Below are 22,680 nucleotides of genomic sequence, written 5' to 3'. Positions count from 1 at the left end.
GACTCGTGCAAGGACCAAGACGGCTTATTTGAAGCAGCACCGTGATGATCTTTTACACGGAAGAGGACGCTCGAATCAGTCAAAAAGAAACAACGGCCACGTCCAGACCGGTTCAGTTCCTCTGCAGACTGCAGAGGCCTGTCGTTTCACCGTCCACCGCCTTCACTCAACCCATCTGCCCGCTCTCAAGAAGCGCCAGTCCAGCGTCCAGATAGTAGCTAGCGCTGCTTTCCATAATTCCATGCTTGAAGGCGACACCAACGACAGTACAAGACGCAGCTCTAGCCTGCACAGTGGGGAAGGAAGCTTGCAGGGGATGGCACGCTAGCCAGGTGAGGTTTCGCAGGTGTGAGGTGCTTGCTATTTCGAGTATGGCGTGTGAAGGTGGCGCAGAGATCACACAAGCTGGGATTCTGTAGGGAGGGAAGTATGCAGGTGAAAGCACTCTGGTTGGGTGAGGTTTTGCAGCTGCTAGGGGCTTGCTATTTTGAATTTTGAGGATGCTTTTGTGAAGGTGGCGCAGAGATCACGGGGTCATGGGGTCACGGGCGTTCCGAGGGGAGGGCACCGTTGCGTCTGCACTGCAGGTGTGCAGCACGGCAGGAGCAAAGAACAGGGACGAATACCAGCAACCATGTTTAAGTTTTTTTACAAGAACAAATAAATTATGTTGTTATGACCAGCATATTAGGGGCTTAGCCAAATGGGTTATGGCCCAAATATCTTAATCATTATTAGGGGCTTAGTCCAATTATTTTATCGTATTAGGATTGTTTGGTTAGGAATCAAGTAAACCTCTCTATATAAGGAGCGGAGATGTATCAATCTAATCAAGTAAGAAGCAATTAATATTTGTTCGGCTTTTCTTAGGAAGCCAGGAAACCTAAACCCTAGCCGCCTCTTGCGTCCGCCGCTGTTGCACCAGCCGCAAGGACGGCGCCCAGCCGCCGGCCGCCACGCAATCTCCTCCTCCCTCCTTTCCTTACAGGCTACGCCTTAAACCGGGTAGAACCCTAGTTTCTACCATATGTACTACTAACAGCGAAGGGAGACTTGCGACCCGTCACGCAAACAAAATGTCCGAATACGTAGCAATGAGCTTCGCACTGCACAAATGCAGAATCAGGCCGACGGTTTGAGGCAACTGCCAAGAGAAAAAAAGCTTCTGCCATTTTTCATCCTTAGCATTTGTACAAGAACTTCAGGTATCTTTGTATTCCAGTCTATTGAAACAGTACGTGCACAGGCTTACAAAGGAGGGCATATGGCAGTTCGTTTTGAAAAAAAAAAGGCATATGGCAGTTCAGCTACATATACATCACAGCCACACACTGCAACGAACGAACTATAAACACACCAATTCAGGAAGTAAGAACATAGGCACAACTACTATCTATTGGATTCCCTTTCTCCATGTCAAATTCTACTCAGAGAATAGGTACGCTCGGCCTATATCGACAGCGAGCTTCCTTCCTTGAACAGCACAAAGATGCTGCTGCCATCTCCTCTGGAGATTCTAAGCTCAGCATCAAGGTAGGTTGTGAGCAGCCAGGACCCAGCGCTCTCGCTCCTGAAAGGTATCTTCAGTGGGGGCTGACCGGAGATGGTCTTGGCGACGGAGGACGCCGCGTTCTCGATCGAAGTAAATATGCCGCTCAACGGGCTCAGGTCAATGTTCTGTCCAAAGAATTCAAACTTCTCTGGCAGTACAATGGAATCGGTCAGCTGCGGAGTGCCGATGATGCCTTCTTCAAATTTGATCTGAACACAATGAGAACTACATCAGCTGTGCTGAAGCATTTAGCAAAACTGGCTATATTTGTGGTGATAATTAAATACTGTAGCTGGGTGGGGGAAGAGGTGCGTCTGCAAACACTTAAAATATTAAAACTTACCAGACGGACATTTTAAGCGAACATATTGCATATGCCCGAGCTTTATTGTCCTGTTTAAATCATCATTGTCAAAGAGTGTTTCATGCAGATTGGTCGGTTCTAGTTGCGCTGGATTTCACAACTTAACAATGAATCTAACAGTGTCCAAAAGCCCTACTGGCACCTAGGGACTGAGTAATGCAATCTACGTAATCAGTTAGCAAGCAAAGGGCAAACATGCTTCCCCAGTAACCACACACGTGTTATCACTTATCACTCTGAGTTTCCTGGCTTTAGCAGCCACTTTAACACCATGAATTGTTCCCCTTATGCTGCCCATGATTCAGAAACAATCCATGAATAATCCATTTCTATGTTTCCTCCCTTATTTTTACCATTGAGATTGAATAATGTTTTGGTAAAGCGTACATCAGAACTAGTCGATAGAATGACTGAGTAGCAACTGAAAATGCAATAATGATGTAGTACCTACAGAAATGCCTGAAAACTGCCCATTTTTGTAAATAAAAGGTTACTTGAGAGCCTAAACCTTGAAAAACGATGCTCATTCTGTCAATGTTATCAATTTTACTAAAATTTCATTGCCACTCAGGAAATGCCAAGATAGACATGATAAAATGCTTTAAGATATATACCAAATGACTACTCAGTTGGGAGAGGAGAATCACACCTGTACACGTTTGGGGCTTCTAATTTCAAATTTGGCATTGGTGGACACTGAAGTTGACGCCAAAGGTCCTGAAAACTTGATGCAGTTCTGCACCGCAAAGTTCTCGGAATCAATAGTCTGTGATATTTCGTCCACCTTGACAAGAGCTTGTAGCCTTCCAGACCCCAACAGTGGGAACAATTGCGAAAATGATGTGTACCTGCAGTCACCTAATCAATCAATCTCCACAATTAAACGAAGAAGCTGTAATTCCACATAAGAAGAGTTTCGCTACCATGGACTAGTTCAGCATCCCGCCCGGTTATACTAAAAAAATGCATCCCATTCAGATACGTGCAGAAGTGGTTTTAATGATGTTGAGAGCACGTTAAATGACAAAGAACCGATTGGCATATCCTCAACTAAACGATAGCAACAGCTACCAGAATGTTATGTTTTATTAGTCCCTTACACATACTTTTGTTTAATAGCAAAGTCTGCTCCAGGGATTTCACATGGCTAGGTTTAGCACTCCAAATTGATTACTTAAAAGGTTGTAGGCTAGTTTACCTTAAGTGCTAGAGTAAAATATTAGATATAGCAATAGTTCTCCTACCGAACAAATAAGCAAGAAAAAATGCCAAAACTACACATCCAGTTTTGACATAACTTAAACAAACATAATCTGAAAGCGTAGAGGAGCATGTGGCAAGCACATCATGCAAACATAGAATATTTACCAAACGAATTACACCTGTTAGCTTTTGAAAATTCTTGCACATCAATTTGCCTATTCTCTAGAAAAAAATATTTACCAAAAATATCACACCACAGATCACCGATGTGAACTATGATGTCTGTCTTGAATAACTCTAAATTTCTAAAACAACGGAGGTTGTATTTCTTTGTTGTCACAATACTAAGGAAATAGAAGTCAGCCACATCAGTTATTTGAGCATGACAACTAATCAACTCAGCCATATCCTTAACATGTCATCCCTAAAATACAAAAAATATTCATAAAATTGCATATAACTATTTTTTTTCAAGCAATCAAGAGAAACTTGTAAATAAGTGCGATTGCAATATAGCGTGGACTGTATACTTGCAAACTATGTGTCCAAATTTCCAATTAGGACAGGCATAGACAATCTAAAACACACCAAATTATTTCCCCCTTTTTCTATATATGAACTTATCAGCTTTGATCCATGTGGTTTAGAATCCATCGGATGAGTTCCACCGACCCTAGCTAAACCAGCAGGAATGGAACTACGCACCACGCAAATTACAATCACATAATGAGCAGATTAATAAACGAAGCAAGGAACGGAGCGAGGGGTGGCAGAAGGCTTACGCGAGGATCCACTTGCCGTTGAGGAGGGTGAGCGCCTCGGTGGGCGCCGGCGTGGGGTTGCGCGCCTCGAGCTGCGTGATGAGCTCGACCACCTCCGCCCGCGTCTCGCTGGACGCGCGTAGGCCGCGCTCCGTCCCGTACAGCGCCGCCTTGAGCTTCTGCTTGAGCGCCGCCACCTCGACCGCGGCCGCGGCAGCCTCCGAGGGCGCCTCCGCCACCGACGTCCCTCCCACCGCCGGCTCCTTCCCCCACTCGTCGTCGGCGTCCACGGGCGCCGCCCGCGCCGCGACGACGCGCCGCGCGGCCCGCAGCGACGGGAAGCGCCGGGCCGCCGCCGGGACGAGGAGGCGGCCGCGGGCGGCGGTCGCCCCCGGGGCCTGGGGCGACGGCGCGGACAGGGACACGGCGTTGAGGGACGCTGCTACTCCCGCCATGGCGCGAGGCTCGGCTCGGGTCTCGTGCTCCTCTTCCTCTGCGACGGTCCTCCTTTTTTTTCTCTCGGCGATGCGCAATACTTTAATGCCTTTAATTTTGGCGCCGCGAGTACTTGTAGAGAGGAGAGACGTGTCGAGCCGTCGAGGTGCGTGCGGCGGGACTGGCGCGGGATGCGTTGGTCGCGTGGTCGCCTGAGAGTGCGCCGCGGGGTGCCGACGGGGAGAAGAAACGTGGGCCTGAAAAAATGGTTTAGCTGAACATTGCGAAATGAACTGGGGATGGTGCTTGACTGGATGCTCGCGGGCTTCTAGAGTGCTCTGGACCTATGCGAGCATGCGAGACGTGCACGCTTGGCGCCCGCTTCTGACCTGCGGAGCACCTCGACGACTGGCGGTCCATGTGTCCTGTCCCATTCTTCCTCGCGTGTACAGTTTTGTTAGGCCAAGTATTTATTGTTTTTTCCTAAAAAGGTATTTATTATTTTTTCGTAATTCTTTTTTTATTGTTTTTCCTTAGTTTCGAGGTTGCTTGACTCTGCCATGCCCAACTTAATTTAAAATATCGGTGAAAAAATAATTTATAATATATTTTTTAAAGAATGCAATGTAATAGCAGACGGGCGTTGCTTTTCTTTCACCGTCGCGGTTCGTTCTCGCAAGAGGCGAAAGGAATGCAGAGAAGTTCCCTCGGTTGGCCGCTGGCCAGGCCGTGGGCTCCTCCCCTCTCCGGCGGCTGTTGCGGCGGTGGGAGAGTTGGAGAGCCCTGAATTTGTGCCCTCTGTCTGTACATACTAGGGATAGCGTTTTAGGTGTCGGTGTTTTGATGGTGGCAGCGGCGGCACAATGAATAAGTCTTCCTCGACCTTAGCCTCATCCAGGTATCTTCCTCGGAGGCGGTGTCGTGGTTCTAAGTCTGACAGTAGTGTAGGGGGGTAAGTATGGAGAGGCAAGATCTTAGCTGTGGAGAAGTTGTAAGCACGCAAGGTTTACGAGTTCAGGCCCTTTTCGGAGGAAGTAATAGCCCTACGTCTCGGAGCCCGAAGGCGGTCGACTGGATTATATGAATATGGGTTACAGAGGTGCGAACCCTTGTCTCGGAGGAGGGGGTGGCTTATATAGAGTGCGCCAGGACCCCGGCCAGCCCACGTTACAAAGGGTTCAATGTACATTAAGGCAGAGCGTTACTGGTAACGCTAGTAATAAAGTGCTATGATGACCATAAAGACTACTTAATGACCGACCGTTAGCGTGCGGAGTGACTTCAGGTCTCCTGGGCGTCGAGTGGTTGGATCTTGGTTGAGTGATTGTTTCTTGGTCGAGCGTCTTCGAGTCTGTCGAGTGGAACACCTCCAAGTCGATTGAAAGGTGGTTTCTTCTAGAGATGTCCTTGGGTAGGGCAGTTAGGACAGGTCCATGACCCTATCCTAGGTACATAGCTTCATCATTAGCCCCCGAATGGATCGAGGTTTGAGTGGGGAAGGAGTTGAGAACCTCTCCGACTCATTTTTCATGCCGTGAGCATATCTTGTTCCGGATCAATGGACCTGAGTGATGACAGCAACTTCCTTTTCAGTCGCCTTGATCCATTCTTAATTCTTCGTCAAGTGAGTTTCTTCGCTTGTAAGGCTCCGAGTGATGGTGCGGAGGAGATCTTTGGTCTGACCAGTTGTTTGCTGCGCGCAGATTTCGCGGGATCCGAATTTTGGGAAGCGCGCGGGACGGGGGAGGCCACAGTAATCGGATGGGATAGAGCGGAGCCGCCTCGATCCCCGCACCACCTTTTTCGCCACGTATCGCGCGCGCGGTCGTTATGGGATTTGATAGAGCCGCCTGGGCCTACCCGTCAGCCACTCGGAAGCGGCCTGATATAAAGCGCCGGACCGGAGTCTCCCGAACAGTGCATCTCATTTCCTCTTCTCTTCCTCATGCCCCTCCGCTGCGCTCGCTCTCGCCCCAGCGCCACCGCACTGTACGCGTCTCGCCGGCGACAATGGGGAAGGAGAAGACAGCGGCTCTGGAGCGGGCAAAGAAGGCGACAGCGAGGTCGAAGGGGAAGGCGACCAGCCGGGGCGGATCTTCCTCGCGGTCCGGCCTGCCGAGGGGCTGGATCCAGGGCGACTGGATCCACTCGAGGATCTCCCAAGAAGACCTCGATGACTTGGCCGAAGGGGGGCTGATCCCCTACGACTCGGCGCGGCTTCCGGGGAAGGAATCTGAGCCGCAGCCTCGGGAGGGTGAGCGTGTCCTTCTTGCCACCCACGTCGACCGTGGATTTCCCTTGCCCCCTCACCCCTTCTTCCGAGGGTTTCTGAACTTCTTTGGGGCACAACTCCATCATTTTACCCCCAACTCAATCGTTTATCTTGCCGCTTTCATTTCTTTGTGTGAGAACTTCCTGGGTTGTCGGCCTCACTGGGGTCTCTTCAAGCATATTTTCACTTGTCGCTCCCAGACAGTGAAAAAGGCTAATCCGAGTGACGAGAGGACCCAAGTGATCCAGATGTGTGGGGGTCTTGGCATCCAGACGAGAGGGAAAAGCTCCTTCCCGGCCATGATTCTTCCCGACTCAGTTCGCGGATGGCAGTCGACCTGGTTTTACTATAAAGACCAGTCGACGCCAGGGCAATCGACTGGCCTCCCTTCCTTTACCATGGACCGAGTGGAAAAACCTGAAGGTGCTCCCGGAGGAGAAGGCGCACGTGAAGGTGCTGGTCGACCGAGTGGTCGAGCTTATTCGTGACGGGGTCGCTGGTATGGATCTCTTGGAGGTCTTCCTTCAGCGGCGCATCCAGCCTCTCCAAGCCCGAGACCATCCGATGTGGATGTATTCGGGTCTTGAAGACTCCACTCGGATCCACCCGGAGGAGGTCGACGACGACACACTGGAGAAGTGGCTGTCTGGCATTACCGGGAATAAGGACAATCCCAGGGGAGCCAGGAGAGTCCCTCCATTCGACCAGTCCCACGCACCCGAGCAGGTTTGATTCTGAGTTTTTGCTTGTAATCTGAATTCACTCGCGTAGCTGCCTATATTGCGTCGACTGACTTTGATCTACCTGCTTTCTTTCAGGCCATTATTGAAATGTATTCAATGCCCAACGGGGAGCAGGAGCAAGCTCTGGAAGGCGAGGCGAGTGGCGGAGAAAGCGGCGAGTGGACTTCCGATGGTGAAGGGGATGGAGGAAGCAACGACTCAAGCAGTGGAGAAGAAGTCAAGTCGCCTCCTCGCAGGGAGAAGCGATCCAAGCTTGACCAAGAACGGCCGAGTGCCCGTGACAAGGCAACTACTCTGGCTGGTTAGTCTTCGAAGCGCCCTCGGATCTCTTCACCAACCCCGACTGAGAAGGCGCCAAAGCACCCCAGAGTTGTAGAGCCGAAGACTCGGAAGGCGTTGCCGAAAGTCAAGATTGATATCCCCGTCGCTTCCGCGTGAGTGCCTCTCTTTGCATTCACTCAACGCTCCGTGCTGTTTGTTTTTCTTGTTTTAACTGGACGAACTTTGGAACTGTCAGCGCTGCTACCTCCGGGACCTCAGCTTACAGGGACGAAGATGAGGTGATGGAGGATGCGGTCACTTCTAATCCGGGTATGATCCCTGCCATACTATCTTTATTTTGGTCGATTCAACTGCAACGCGTACCATTGGGTGATGTGACTTTAACGATTGAACTTTGCATAGCTCCCAACGTTATTGACCTCCCTGATGATGATGAAGATCCCGAGAGGCCTTTGACGAGGAAAAATAGGCGAGCTCCTGCAAGCGGGGCGCTACAGACGATGCCGAGGGCGAAACCAGTTGTTCAGGACACTGGCAACGTCAATCGGGGTTCTGTTACCTTCGCTGAGCCACTATCGAGTGCCTTGCCTTCTTCATCGACTGCTCAGGCCCCTGTCGACCCGCCTTCAGTTTTTGCGACCCATCATGTCCCAGAGGACGAGGTGAATGCTGCTAAGGAAGCCATACGCCAGGCGGGCATTATGATGGAGAAGATGAAGACGGTGCGGGACGCCAGCCAAGCCGCCTATGATGCCAGCTCGGCTCTCCAGAGCAATGTTCAGGTTAGTTGGTCGCCGCTTGTTCTGTTAGGATATGCTACCTGAAGATTCTTTCTGAAAACCTTTGCATCTGTACACCCACTGGGTGTGTCGATTGAATTTTTGGACTAGTGGGGGCACACTGAGTGCACCCACTGGGTGTAGTCCCCGAGACTACTGTGTACTGTTGGCAGTCGACTGTAGTCTTTGTATTTTGTCGAATGTATAAACTGAACTGGTAGTTTATCTCTTCCACTCGATCTGGTCGAGTGGGATCAGAACCGGTGGGGGCACGCCAAGTGCACCCACTGGATGTAGTCCCCGAGACCGCGGTCGACTGCTGGCAGTCGATTGTGGTCTGAGTTCTACTTTCTCTCTCTCTCTTTTTTTCCCTCACTCGACTCCGGCGGACCGGTCGAGTGGGATCAGAACCGGTGGGGGCATGCTAAGTGCACCCACTGGGTGTAGTCCCCGAGACTATGGTGGACTGCGGGCAGTCGACCGTAGTCTTAGTATTTATTGCCTTTGTTGTTGTTTTTGCTGTAAAAATAACTTCTCCCCTTTGATTTCAGAAATCTTGTGATCTTGGAGCTCGCTTTGCTGACTTAGAGAAGCAGCAGATTCAACTAAACCTTGACTTGGAGCTGGCCAGGACAGAGCTGCAAAAGGTCAGAGACGGCACCGCAGGTAAGACGAGTTTGTCGACTGGTCAGTTTTAGGCTTGAGTACCCTTCCGCTATTTCTGAATCAATCATCATTTCTTTGTAGAAAAACTAAGAGAAGCTCTGGCGAAGAAGGATCAGGATTTGGCCGCTGCTCATAAGGAGGCTGACGACAAGACCGCTCTGGCCGAATAGAAGCTGGCTTCGGTCGGCCAGTTGGAAGAAGAGAATACCAGGCTGAAGACCGCTCTGAATGACTCCAACAAGGAGTGCTCGCGCTGGAAGAAGGCGAATCTCGTCCAGGGTGAGAAAATGGAAGGCATTGCTCGCAGGAGGGATGATCTGGAGAGTTATCTGAGAAGTCTTGCCAAGAAGCTGTTCATCAAGCTTGAAGGTGCACATTCTGTTCCGAATGACTTTTTTTTGAGTCGACTCAGTGTACGAAAATTGACTTATCCTTGGATCGTGAATGCAGAGTTTTGCCAGAATTTTGAAGAGGAGACTGGGCGGATCGAGCCTGGTTTGGATCCAATCAACTCTCCCGTGAAAGATGAAACTGCCATGAATCTGCTCTGTCTGGAATCTCGCATCGATAGTGCCGTGGACTACTTGGCTCGACTGAAGGTCGCCATGTCGCGGATTGACCCGGCACTTTGGCCAGAGGCTGAGCTCCAAAATGATATTGAGTCCCTGATGACTCGACTAAATGAAATCCCCGACCGAGTGCAGGAGTGGAAGAAGTCTGCTGCTCGGTGTGGCGCCGACGTGGCTCTGTCTTTGGTTCGTGTCCACTGCAAGGAGGTGCGACTGGACAAACTGGCAGCAATCAAGGTCGCCAACACCCAGAAGCATGACTTCCGAACCTTTATGGAGACTTTCATCGCTGCAGCCACTCGGATAGCCGACGGTGTCGACCTGGATGAGTTCGTCGAGCCTGCCAACCCTCCTCCCACGGAGTGAACAAACTCTTATGTCCCACCTTAAATTTGCCTCGGAATGCCGAGTGGTTTTTGTAACCGTTAAACTTTTTCGGGCTGCATGTCCGAGTACTTCGATCTATGATTTGGAACCTTTGGAATTTACCCGAACTTGGTTTACCGTTGAATATCTTTATGAATCTCCTGCTGAGTGAACCCATTATTCATTCGAGACAACTTTTGCATTCGCAGCGCAGCTCCGAAGGAGAGGGAAGCAGTCGACCTATGTCTTGTATTTGTGGTGAAGCTCCCCAGGAGAAGGTGGCAGTCGACCTGCCCCTCGTCGTCCTTGAGGAATGAGATGTGTTTCATACTTAGGCGAGTATTGGACTGCAGCTAAGCCTCCGAGTGGGAGGATTGCTCTCCACTCGGTAGGATTTTTTCAAACTTAGGCGAGTGCCGGACTTCAACTAAGTCTCTAAGTGAGAGAACTTAGGCGAGTACTGGACTGCAGCTAAGCCCCCGAGTGGGAGGATTGCTCTCCACTCGGTAGGACTTTTTCAAACTTAGGCGAGTGCCGGACTGTAGCTAAGTCTCTGAATGAGAGAACTTAGGCGAGTGCTGGACTGCAGCTAAGCCCCCAAGTGGGAGGATTGCTCTCCACTCGGTAGGATTTTTTTTCAAACTTAGGCGAGTGCCGGACTGCAGCTAAGTCTCTGAGTGAGAGAACTTAGGCGAGTGCTGGACTGCAGCTAAGCCCCCGAGTGGAAGGATTGCTCTCCACTCAGTAGGATTTTTTCAAACTTAGGCGAGTGCCGGACTGCAGCTAAGTCTCTGAGTGAGAGAACTTAGGCGAGTGCTGGACTGCAGCTAAGCCCCCGAGTGGGAGGATTGCTCTCCACTCGGTAGGATTGTTTCAAACTTAGGCGAGTGCCGGACTGCAGCTAAGTTTCTAAGTGAGAGAACTTAGGTGAGTACTGGACTGCAGCTAAGCCCCTGAGTGGGAGGATTGCTCTCCACCTGGTAGGATTTTTTCAAACTTAGGCGAGTGCCGGACTGCAGCTAAGTCTCTAAGTGAGAGAACTTAGGCGAGTACTGGACTGCAGCTAAGCCCCCGAGTGGGAGGATTGCTCTCCACTCGGTAGGATTTTTTTCAAACTTAGGCGAGTGCCGGACTTCAACTAAGTCTCTAAGTGAGAGAACTTAGGCGAGTACTGGACTGCAGCTAAGCCCCCGAGTGGGAGGATTGCTCTCCACTCGATAGGATTTTTTTCAAACTTAGGCGAGTGCCGGACTGCAGCTAAGTCTCTAATTGAGAGAACTTAGGCGAGTACTAGACTGCAGCTAAGCCTCCGAGTGGGAGGATTGCTCTCCACTCGGTAGGATTTTTTCAAACTTAGGCGAGTGCCGGACTGTAGCTAAGTCTCTAAGTGAGAGAACTTAGGCGAGTGCTGGACTGCAGTTAAGCCCCCGAGTGGGAGGATTGCTCTCCACTCGGTAGGATTTTTTCAAACTTAGGCGAAACGGATTCGCAGCTAAGCCCCCGAGTGGGAGGCTGGCTCGCCACTTAGGCGAAACGGATTCGCAGCTAAGCCCCCGAGTGGGAGGCTGGCTCGCCACCCGGTAGGAAACTGTTTTTACAAACTTAGGCGAAGCGGATTCGCAGCTAAGCCACCCACCGGGGGATTTCTTACGCAAACAAAAAACAATAATAATCACTGGGAAAATTATAATGCTCTTGTCTTTGATAAATAAACTACAGGAGTTTTTCTTATTACATCTCATCCGAGTGAGAATTTAAGTATAAAAGGGGCGGAGTAGCTCCGCATTCCAGGCTCGTGGCTCATCAATCTGGCGATCGACATTGTAGAGGTGGTATGCTCCATTGTGGAGGACTCTGGTGACTATGAAGGGGCCTTCCCAAGTAGGAGCGAACTTGTGTGGTTTCTGCTGATCCACTCGGAGGACTAAGTCTCCTTCTTGGAAGGCTCGGCTCTTCACGTTTCTGGCATGGAATCGACGCAAGTCTTGCTGATAGATGGTCGATTGAATCAAGGCCATTTCTCTTTCTTCTTCTAGGAGGTCGACTGCGTCCTGCCGGGCTTGTTCTGCTTCATCTTCTGAGTAGAGCTCGACACTGGGAGCGTTGTGAAGCAGGTCACTCGGTAAGACCGCCTCGGCTCCATAGACCAGAAAGAATGGGGTTCTTCCGGTCGATCGATTCGGGGTTGTCCTCAATCCCCAAAGGACTGATGGAAGCTCATCCATGCACCTGCTGCGTGCTTGAGATCGCGCATCAATCGGGGTTTCAGTCCTTTGAGAATTAGGCTGTTTGCCCTTTCTGCTTGCCCATTCGACTAAGGGTGAGCGAACGAAGCATAGTCGACCCGAGTGCCCTGAGAGGCGCAAAAGGCCCTGAATTTGTCGGAATCGAAGTTTGACCCGTTGTCGGTGATGATGCTGTGCGGAACTCCATATCTGAATATCAACTCTCTGACGAAACTGATAGCGGTGCAAGCATCAAGATTCTTGATAGGCTTGGCCTCAATCCATTTGGCGAACTTGTCGACTGCTACCAGCACATGAGTGAAGCCGCTCCTGCCTGTTCTCAGTGGTCCAACCATGTCCAACCCCCAAACAGCGAAGGGCCAGACGAGTGGAATGGTTTTCAGGGCCGACGCGGGCTTGTGTGGCATGTTGGAGTAATACTGACATCCTTCACATTTGTCGACTATCTCTTTGGCCATCTCATTGGCTCTTGGCCAGTAGAACCCCGCTCGGTATGCTTTAGCCACAATGGTCCGAGAGGACGCATGATGGCCACAGGTCCCCGAGTGGATATCGTTAAGGATCATCTGACCTTCTTCTGGTGTAATACACTTCTGGCCGACCCCAGTCGCGCTTTCTCTATATAACTGTCCCTTTATGACTATAAAGGCCTTGGATCGACGGACGATCTGTCGAGCTTCTTCTTCATTTTCTGGGAGTTCTTTCCTTAGGATGTACGCGATGTACGGTTCTGTCCAGACGGGAGTGATAACCAGGACTTCCATGATCAAGTCGACCACAGCTGGCACTTCGACTTCAGTCGGGTCCGTGGCACTTTTTGGCTGCGGGGCCTCTTCAGTGAAGGGATCCTCCTGGACTGATGGTGTGTGGATGTGTTCCAGAAACACATTGCTGGGAATGGCTTCTCTTTTGGAACCTATTTTTGCCAGATCATCAGCTGCTTGATTTTTCAGTCGGGGTATGTGATGAAGCTCTAACCCCTCGAATTTCTTCTCCAGTTTTCTCACTGCATTGCAATAACCAGTCATGGCTGGACTTCTGACATCCCATTCCTTCATCACTTGATTGATCACCAAATCTGAGTCGCCATAGACCATGAGGCGACGGACGCCGAGTGAAATGGCCATGCACAACCCATATAAAAGTGCTTCGTATTCTGCCTCGTTGTTAGAGGAATCAAAGTGGATTTGAAGAACATATCTGAGTTTATCTCCTCTGGGAGAGACCAACACCACTCCGGCTCCGGAACCATTTATCATCTTGGAACTGTCAAAGAACATGGTCCAATGCTCCGAGTGGACCTGAGTCGGCAGTTGCTGTTCAATCCACTCGGTGACGAAATCCGCGATTGCCTGGGACTTGATAGCTTTCTTTGCCTCAAACTTGATATCTAGAGGAAGGAGTTCAATCGCCCATTTTGCCACTCGACCAGTTGTGTCCCTGTTATGCAAGATCTCTGACAACGGAGCGTCGCTGACGACTGTAATGGAATGATCAGAGAAGTAGTGGGAAACTTTCTTTGTGGTCATATAGATCCCATATACGAGCTTCTGATAATGAGGATATCTTTGCTTCGATGGGGTCAAGACTTCAGAAATATAATACACTGGGCGCTGAATTTTGAAGGTTTTCCCTTCTTCTTCCCGCTCGACCGTGAGTACCATACTGACGACTTGTCCTGTGGCTGCAATGTAAAGCAGCAAAGGCTCCTTGCTGATTGGGGCAGCAAGCACCGGCTGGGTGGAGAGCAGAGCTTTGAGTTCTGCGAACGCTGCGTCAGCTTCAGGAGTCCACTCGAACTTGTCAGACTTCTTCATCAATCGGTAAAGAGGTAATGCCTTTTCACCGAGACGAGATATGAATCGACTTAGGGCGGCCAAGCAAGCAGTAAGCTTCTGAACATCGTGCACTCGCAAAGGACTTTTCATTCGGAGTATAGTACCAACTTTTTCTGGATTGGCATCAATTCCCCGTTCGGAAAAGAGAAAACCGAGTAACTTTCCGCCAGGAACCCCGAATGTGCATTTTGATGGATTAAGCTTGATATCAAACCTTCTGAGGTCGGCAAAGGTTTCAGCAAGGTCAGTCAGCAGGTTGGAACCCTTCCGTGACTTGACCACAATATCATCCATGTACGCCTCCATATTCCGACTGATTTGGGTGAGCAAACACTTCTGAATCATCCTCATGAATGTGGCTCCGGCATTCTTGAGGCCGAATGGCATGGTAACATAACAGAAGCACCCGAATGGAGTGATGAAAGCTGTTTTGATATCGTCAGGTCCATACAGACGGATCTGATGGTACCCGGAATAGGCGTCTAAAAAAGACAGTCGCTCACATCCCGCAGTCGAGTCAACTATCTGGTCGATGCGGGGGAGAGGAAAATGGTCTTTCGGGCAGGCCCGATTGATATGTTTAAAGTCAATACACATGCAAAGTGACTTGTCCTTCTTGGGGACCATGACAACATTGGCGAGCCACTCGGAGTGATAGATTTCTCGGATGAACTCTGCCGCTAAGAGCCGAGCTATCTCTTCGCCAATGGCCTTTCTCTTCTGGACGACGGACTGTCGGAGATGTTCCTTGACAGGTTTTATTTTTGAGTCGACTCTCAGGCGATGCTCAGCCAGCTCCCTGGGAACACCTGGCATGTCAAAAGGTTTCCATGCGAAAATGTCCCAGTTCTCACGGAGGAACTGGATGAGCGCTTCTTCCTATTTGGAGTCGAGTGTTGTCGAGATATGAGTCGGAGCAGCGCCAGGATCGGTCGGGTGGATGTGAGCTGTCTTCGTATCGCCAGTCGACTGAAAAGCCGATTCTGTGGCGGGCTTCTTGGCTCGCAACAAATCACTCGGGTCTACAGTCTTCTGGTATTCCTGCAACTCCACCACTGCCATCTGAGCATCAGCGATCTTCGAACCTTTCTGAAAACATTCTTCCGCTTTTTTCCGATTGCCTGTAATGGTGATCACACCTTTGGGGCCAGGCATCTTCAATTTGAGATACACATAACATGGTCGGGCCATGAAGCGTGCATAAGCCGGCATGCCCAAAATAGCGTGGTAGGCACTCTGGAAGTCTACAACTTCAAATGTCAACTTTTCTTTGTGGTAATTCTTGGAATCACCGAAAACCACATCAAGAGCAATCTGGTCGAGTGATTCAGCCTTCTTCCCAGGAATGACTCCATGGAAACTCATGTTGCTGGCACTGAGTCTGGACATCGGAATGCCCATCCCTTTCAACGTCTCAGCATATAATATGTTCAAACCACTGCCACCATCCATCAAGACTTTGGTCAGTCGAGTGCCTTCAACCACTGGGTCGACCACCAGAGCTTGCCTCCTAGGGGTGGCAATATGCGTTGGGTGATCGGACTGGTCGAACGGGATGGCAGTCTGAGACCATTTCAAACAAATTGGTGTTGCCGGAGCTACCATATTCACCTCTCGGTTGATGACTTTCAGTCGACTTTTGCTCTCAACATCAGCAAAAATCATCAGGGTGGAATTGACTTGGGGGTATCCATCGTCGCTATCTTCTTTGTCCTCAATTTTGTTTGACTCCTTTTCTTTATCTTTGGGCTGCTTGCCCTGGAACTGCTAGATCAAGAGTCGACACTGTCGAGTGGTATGTTTCGGGTAAATGAAATTACCCTCTTCATTTTTCTTTGTGTGGACGAGGCATGGCAAGTCCAACACATCATTTCCGTCCTGGTCTTTAACCTTTTTAGGGTTCCAAGGCCCTTTAGGTTTCCCTTTAAACTTTCCTTGGGTTAAAGCCAAGGCTTCCCCGGGGGCCGCTGGCTCGGCTTTCCGCTTCTGTTTCCGATTGGAATTGCCCCCGGGTTCTTGGGCGACTGACTTGAGTTTGCCACTCCTGAGCCGATCTTCATCTTCGCCATTAGCGTACTTGGTGGCAACCTCCATCATCTGATTCAGGGACATATCCCCAGTTCGACCGAATTTCAAATTCAGTCCTCTGTACTTGACGCCTTCCTTGAAGGCACAAACTGCTTGGTGGTCAGGCACATTCTCCACCGAGTGATGTAACGTGATCCACCTCTGGATGTAATCCCTCAAAGTTTCATTTGACTTCTGTACACAAGACCGCAGTTCCGTCAGTCCTGCCGGCCGCTTGCACGTACCTTCAAATGTGGTGACGAACACTCGGGAGAGATCCTCCCAAGTGTAAATGCTGCTAGGTGCTAACTGGTTCAGCCACGCTCTGGCCGAGCCCTCCAACATGAGAGGGAGGTGCTTCATGGCCACTTCATCATTCCCGCCGCCGATCTGGACGGCCACTCGGTAATCTTCAAGCCAAGTATCAGGCTTGGACTCGCCAGTGAACTTACTGACTCCAGTCACCAACCTGAAGTTGGGAGGAATCACAGCGGCCCTGATGGCCCTATTAAAGCATTCTGGCCCCGAAACATGCACTCTGCTGCTGGTAGGTGCATCTCTGTCGTGACCTTCTCGGTGAGCCCTGTTCCTGTCGACCAAACCCTGGACGAGAATGGATCTCGCGTCAAAGCCAGGCCCTCTGGGGTCGACTGGAATCCTTCGCTCACCACTATGAGGGCGCCTGTCATCCTGCTGGCGAGGCACATACGACCCGCTCCTCGGGGGAGGCGTGGGCACTCGACGTCGACCGTCACGATCGACTCGGTGATCATACTGCTCACGGTTCCCATACTGGTCACGCTGGTCTCCACGTCCCTCACGCCTCGGGGGCGATCTCGGGCTGTGAGCCGACTGGACTATGTCCGCGGCAACGGATCTGCTGTGAATCCTGTTCCACGACTGAGAAACAGCGGAATTCTGATCTCCTGCTGCCCGAAGTAACGCTCTGATCTGTAGCAAGCCTCTGCCAGCCTCCGACTGGGAAGGCTGAATCGACTCTGCTATGCGAGCTGCAGCTGCTAAATTCTGAATCAGAGTTCAATATACCTACGGGGGCGGGAAGAGCTGACGTCGACTGGATTCGGGAATCCATTGTCGCGCACGCTCGTCGAGTGCTCGCTGGAGGTTCTCCAGTCGAGTGCGCTCGGCTAAGTTTGCCAGGCGCGCATCCTCCAAGGCGCGAGCCTCGGGGGTCTCTCCAATGATAGGAGTGTGCAGTGCATCCATGTTTCGGCGGCGAAGTTCTTCTCTCTGTAGCGATGTAAGAGGCTCGGGAAGATACTCCTCATGGAGACGCGACGGGTCACCTCCACCCGCGCCTTCGTCGGTACGGGGAAAACCGGGAGGACTGGGCGGTCCATCGACCATCAGAACCTCCGCTGCCGGATCACTGCTGTCGCACTCGGATGCGGTTTCTGCGGAGCCAGTCGACAGGTCGAACAGGCCGTAGAGGGATTCGTTGGGTTCGATCGCCGCGACCTGGGGGGTGGCCGACTGACGCGCAACCGCGTGCCTCACCCACCGCTGAAGTCTCGACCGACCGGAACGCTTGCGCCAGCGGGAAACAGGGAGTGAGGACAACATAGGAGCCGACCGATAGGGGGTCGACGGTTGCCGCAGGAGAACGCCGCGGACGCACGCGCTAAAGTGCGTTGCCCCGCGAGCAGGGAGTGCGTCCACGTCGAGCGGAGCCTCCTGGAGCCAAGCAGAGTCGTCGACGATGAACGTGAGCGCGCCGAGACGGATCTCGCGGCCCTCCACCGAAACTCCACCGAAAACCATGATGATTCGGGTCGGAAAAAAGTCACAACTTCTCCAACAAACATTAAAACACCTGCCCCACAGTGGGCGCCAACTGTCGTGGTTCTAAGTCTGACAATAGTGTAGGGGGGTAAGTATGGAGAGGCAAGATCTTAGCTGTGGAGAAGTTGTAAGCACGCAAGGTTTACGAGTTCAGGCCCTTCTCGGAGGAAGTAATAGCCCTACGTCTCGGAGCCCGGAGGCGGTCGACTGGATTATATGAATATGGGTTACAGAGGTGCGAACCCTTGTCTCGGAGGAGGGGGGTGGCTTATATAGAGTGTGCCAGGACCCTGGCCAGCCCACGTTACAAAGGGTTCAATGTACATTAAGGCAGAGCGTTACTGGTAACGCTAGTAATAAAGTGCTATGATGACCATATAGGCTACTTAATGACCGACCGTTAGCGTGCGGAGTGACTTCAGGTCTCCTGGCCGTCGAGTGGTTGGATCTTGGTCGAGTGATTGTTTCTTGGTCGAGCGTCTTCGAGTCTGTCGAGTGGAACACCTCCAAGTCGATTGAAAGGTGGTTTCTTCTAGATATGTCCTTGGGTAGGGCAGTTAGACAGGTCCATGACCCTACCCTAGGTACATAGCTTCATCAGGCGGCAATGAGGTCGGTGGAAGGTGGTGCAGCGGTGTGTTAGCGTTCGGCATCGGCGGGCCTCTTTGCATCTTTTGGACCCTGAATTTGTTGGCTCTCGTTGGTGACGACTCCTCAACGCGCTCGTGGTTCATGAAACCAACGCAAGTGGTGATGCGGCGCCGGTGTGGCTTCTCTCTTGCGTGCTGGTCCTGCTCGGCCGACGATGGAGACTTCCCATTGTCAATAATCCTTGCGCACAACCAAGGTTATCCTGGCTCCGAGAGGGAGCGGCGGCGGCGATGGCGCGCTCTCATCCCATGCTGGTCTGGTTGTTGGATCGGTTCCCTATGGTTCTGTTTGTAATTCTCTACATTTATGGGGGTGCGTTGTACCACTGCATAATTTCAACATGGTTTTGGGTCCTATTCGCAAGAAAAAAAATAGACGAACATTACTCATTTAGGTATAGTGCATAATGCTCTACTGGTCATCACACCCATTCATTAGGGCCATTCCGGTCGTGGAGTATTAGTGGACGTGACTATTGGGAGATCATAAAGAAGGTGACTCAAGCATCGCTTCAATTCTGGGGTGAAAACACGTGCTCTGCCCCTTACTGGTCAAACTCAGCAGCGATGAATTTGCGTCGTTACCTTGATGAAGGTGATGTCTACTCGATGTTTTCAGCTTTCACTAGTTGGTCTGAACAATCAGGATGAAAGATCCTTGTCTTGGTCATCTTTGGCCGGACGTGGCGACAATGGGACAAGGGCATGTATCCCTTCTTGAAGACATTGTTATGGAAGAAGTCGGATTTAGTCGTAGGTGTTAATTTCATATCTTGTAATGGCCCATTGTAGTTATCTAATTTATGTACTCTGTTTGTTGATGTGTTTGGCCTCATTGTATTGCATCAACTTTAAGAAAATTGTTTGTGTGCATCACAATGATGCAAAAAGGTCGGAGGTTTCAATCTCCTTTCTGAAAAAATCATATATATATATATATATATATATATATATATATATATATACATGCATGTAGATAAGGATATAATAGATTATGTCAGTAGGAAACTTTTCATATTTCAAAATTCAGAATGTTTTATCTCTAAAACAAAAGGTGGGATTGTATGCATGTAATGAGGAGTATCAATTAATGTTATACATGTATTGCAATTTCGTTATATGGATTCATGATTGAATGTTCATACATGAATTTATCTATGTCATGTAATGTGATGAGATGTCATCTACAAAATGTTATCGTCACAGGAAAAAACACTGCCACGGCAACAAGTAATGCTAGAACAACAACAATTATTTTGGCATGGGCAAGGATACTAGTGCCGAGTAGGAATATATTTCCACCACTGGTAATATATACATGAATGGCTCGCAAGTGCATCGACTCACCACTCGCGTCCGCTACTTATAGTTGTTTTTCATTCGCCACTAGTGGTGTGTTGTGCCCGTGGTGCACGACTCCATTTCATTGAAAGGAAACCAATTGGTCACATAATCATACATCCAAAAGGAACATCCCTTCAGGTACCGCTGGAAAAATAAAAGAACACTCAAAACAATTGTCTATATGTGGTACAAAACACAAAGTACAAACTAAAAGTCTACTCTACTAGTTGGGCAAAGTTTCAAGGCCCTAGTTCTGTCATATCAAGACATGGATTGAATCACCATCTATGGGGTGCTTCTCGAGATATTACAATGTGATCCTCCATTCATGAAGCGTACCTCCAACATTGGATTTTGATGAAAGCACATAGTTCACACTGTTCCACTTCTATAGTTTGGTTCCAATGGCAGGAACATCTTTAGGTTATAGAGTAGCAGGCCTATGAATTGCTCCACCAATTTTCCTCCCTCCAACTCAATGAGAAGGTACTTTATAGTTTCTACATAATAACACCATGCTCCAGACATATTTCATATTTAACCAACATTTCCTGTTAGAGACCAGGTCATTCTTAGAATTCCACAATCCACACAAAATTGTTGTAGAAACTAACTTAAATTGCTTAAAACATTCACTGCTTATCCGTTGAGATGCTATTTGGTACAGACTCCAAATTATGAACATTAGTGTAAAAAACTTCTCTAACATATGATCACATACTCAATATCAGTATAATGTGAGGCATTCAAGTGGGTTAGAAATCCATATTCTCCTTAAGTTGTTTCTAGTCATAAGCTTGTTTTGAGGCAGCTACTACAAAAAAAACCTTAATCATAATGTCCAAAGTTAAAATAAACACAAACACCCAAATCTTGGGAGGCATCTTAAGGGACTATACTGCAGGAAAAAAAGGTGGAACACCTCTTAGACTTAACTATCTTTATCAACTGGGAGCAACTACCAGTGAAGGTCCTCCTAAAAGCGCAATTCAACTCGCTACTGTCCCACAACTCACCTAAAGTTTTAGATTGTTCATTCGCTATGAGGTAGATGTACCAACATCGAGTGGCTAAAGTCGAGTAGCCAAACCATGTATCTTCCTACATGTCATTTGAACCCCATCTTAACTGCATTAGATGCCAATTACGTCGCACCTTTCCAGAATTGGGAGGGGTGTACATCATGAAAACACGAGATGTTAGGGTTTCTGGTAATGTATTTATCCTCAATAGGGACTATACTGCAGGAAAAAAAGGTGGAACACCTCTTAGACTTAACTATCTTTATCAACTGGGAGCAACTACGAGTGAAGGTCCTCCTAAAAGCGCAATTCAACTCGCTACTGTCCCACAACTCACCTAAAGTTTTAGATTGTTCATTCGCTATGAAGTAGATGTACCAACATCGAGTGGCTAAAGTCGAGTAGCCAAACCATGTATCTTCCTACATGTCATTTGAACCCCATCTTAACTGCATTAGATGCCAATTACGTCGCACCTTTCCAGAATTGGGAGGGGTGTACATCATGAAAACACGAGATGTTAGGGTTTCTGGTAATGTATTTATCCTTAATAGCTTATTTCCATAGTGGTCCCTCCCCACCAATGTACCATTTAACCCAAGATCCAATAGGGCAAAATTCAGGTTTTGCAAGTTTGGTACACATAAACCTTCCTATTCTTTCTTATGCACATATATGGCCAATTTGACAAGTGGATTTTGTGGTTTCTTCAACATCATTCCACATGCAGTTAGCCATGTGTACATAACCTAGTTGAATGGCCCATTGTGGAAATTTTAAAAAGGACAACATGTAAATGATAATGTTGGCCAAGTAGGATCTTATCAACATTAACTTCCCTTCATATGAATGGAGTTTTCCTCTCCACCTAGTAGTTCTAGCTAGCATCTTATCTACCATTGCCCGAAGATCTCTTTTCAGTTTGTCATGGTGCAACGGCAGTCCTAGATATGAAAGTGTCCTTCTCCTCCTGAGCTCAAATGAGCCCGGTGAACAATAAAATCAAAAACAAATCAGAAAAAATTGAATATTTTTTGTGACAAACATTGACAAAAGTTAAAGTGCTTGCAAAAATTCGCCATGGAATCACATTCCTAGAAGGCGTGAAAAAAAACTGGTTAGGTTTTTGATTTTTTTAAAAAAAATTACTGTTCATCCGAGCTCATTTGAGTCTGGGCTCGGAAATTCTGGGTCCTACTTGATAATATTATCTCTGTAACAAAATATAAGACTTTTTTGGTGTAGCTTAGAGAGGAAGTATCTAGAAAGCTAAACACTCATTAGCCTCCATATTTTCAGGCACCAAACTCACTTTTATGGTATGGAAGAAACCTGTTCAAAACAGGTGAGAATCCACCTAAAAGTGAGTGCAGTTCTTGGGCTTTAGGAATGCACGAAAAGAGGAAACGAACATTGCTTGAAGAAGAAAGGCTCAATCTATGCACGCAACAAATAATGTACCTCTGGTTATCCTGATCATCAATGATCAATCGGTAGCCGACCGGAGGAGGCGGGCGGCCTCGTCCGCGGCCAGGAAGCAGACGGAGATCCAGCCGTCGAGCAGCACCCACACGTTGCCCGCTATGCACACCACCATCTCCCAAGGCATTGCCATTGGCAAGGTCGGAGCTTCTACTCTCCCTCGCGCGCAGGCGCAGATAAACCAGCTCACGAACACACCAAGTGCATGTATGTATTCATTGCTTGCTCGCGGCAGC

At 49.2% G+C, this 22,680-nt stretch overlaps 1 protein-coding gene across 1 annotated transcript; it reads right to left on the bottom strand.

Annotated features, from left to right (window-relative positions):
* Nucleotides 1-1,187: 1,187 nt before the first annotated feature.
* Nucleotides 1,188-4,499, bottom strand: LOC125508938 (putative plastid-lipid-associated protein 2, chloroplastic). Its single transcript, XM_048673753.2, has 3 exons — nucleotides 3,902-4,499; nucleotides 2,566-2,764; nucleotides 1,188-1,761 (listed from the first exon to the last, which is right to left on the bottom strand). The coding sequence occupies exons 1-3, from the start codon at nucleotides 4,333-4,335 to the stop codon at nucleotides 1,450-1,452; spliced, it is 945 nt and encodes a 314-aa protein (XP_048529710.1). The 5' UTR covers nucleotides 4,336-4,499; the 3' UTR covers nucleotides 1,188-1,449.
* Nucleotides 4,500-22,680: the final 18,181 nt, after the last annotated feature.

The sequence above is a fragment of the Triticum urartu genome, chromosome 5A, assembly GCF_056163025.1.
Source record: "Triticum urartu cultivar PI428250 chromosome 5A, HENAU_Tu73, whole genome shotgun sequence".
NCBI lineage: Eukaryota > Viridiplantae > Streptophyta > Magnoliopsida > Poales > Poaceae > Triticum > Triticum urartu.
Note: the sequence above shows the minus strand (reverse complement) of the source record. Positions and strands in the feature narration are given on the sequence as shown.

What these genes read in the sequence shown, in the direction of transcription:
- LOC125508938 (XM_048673753.2), bottom strand. Translation starts at nt 4,335, where the DNA reads ATGGCGGGAGTAGCAGCGTCCCTCAACGCCGTGTCCCTGTCCGCGCCG. An exon ending in AACGGCAAGTGGATCCTCGC is followed by an intron (nt 2,765 to 3,901) that starts GTAAGCCTTCTG and finishes AGGTGACTGCAG; the next exon opens with GTACACATCATTTTCGCAAT. An exon ending in GAAGCCCCAAACGTGTACAG is followed by an intron (nt 1,762 to 2,565) that starts GTGTGATTCTCC and finishes CATTGTGTTCAG; the next exon opens with ATCAAATTTGAAGAAGGCAT.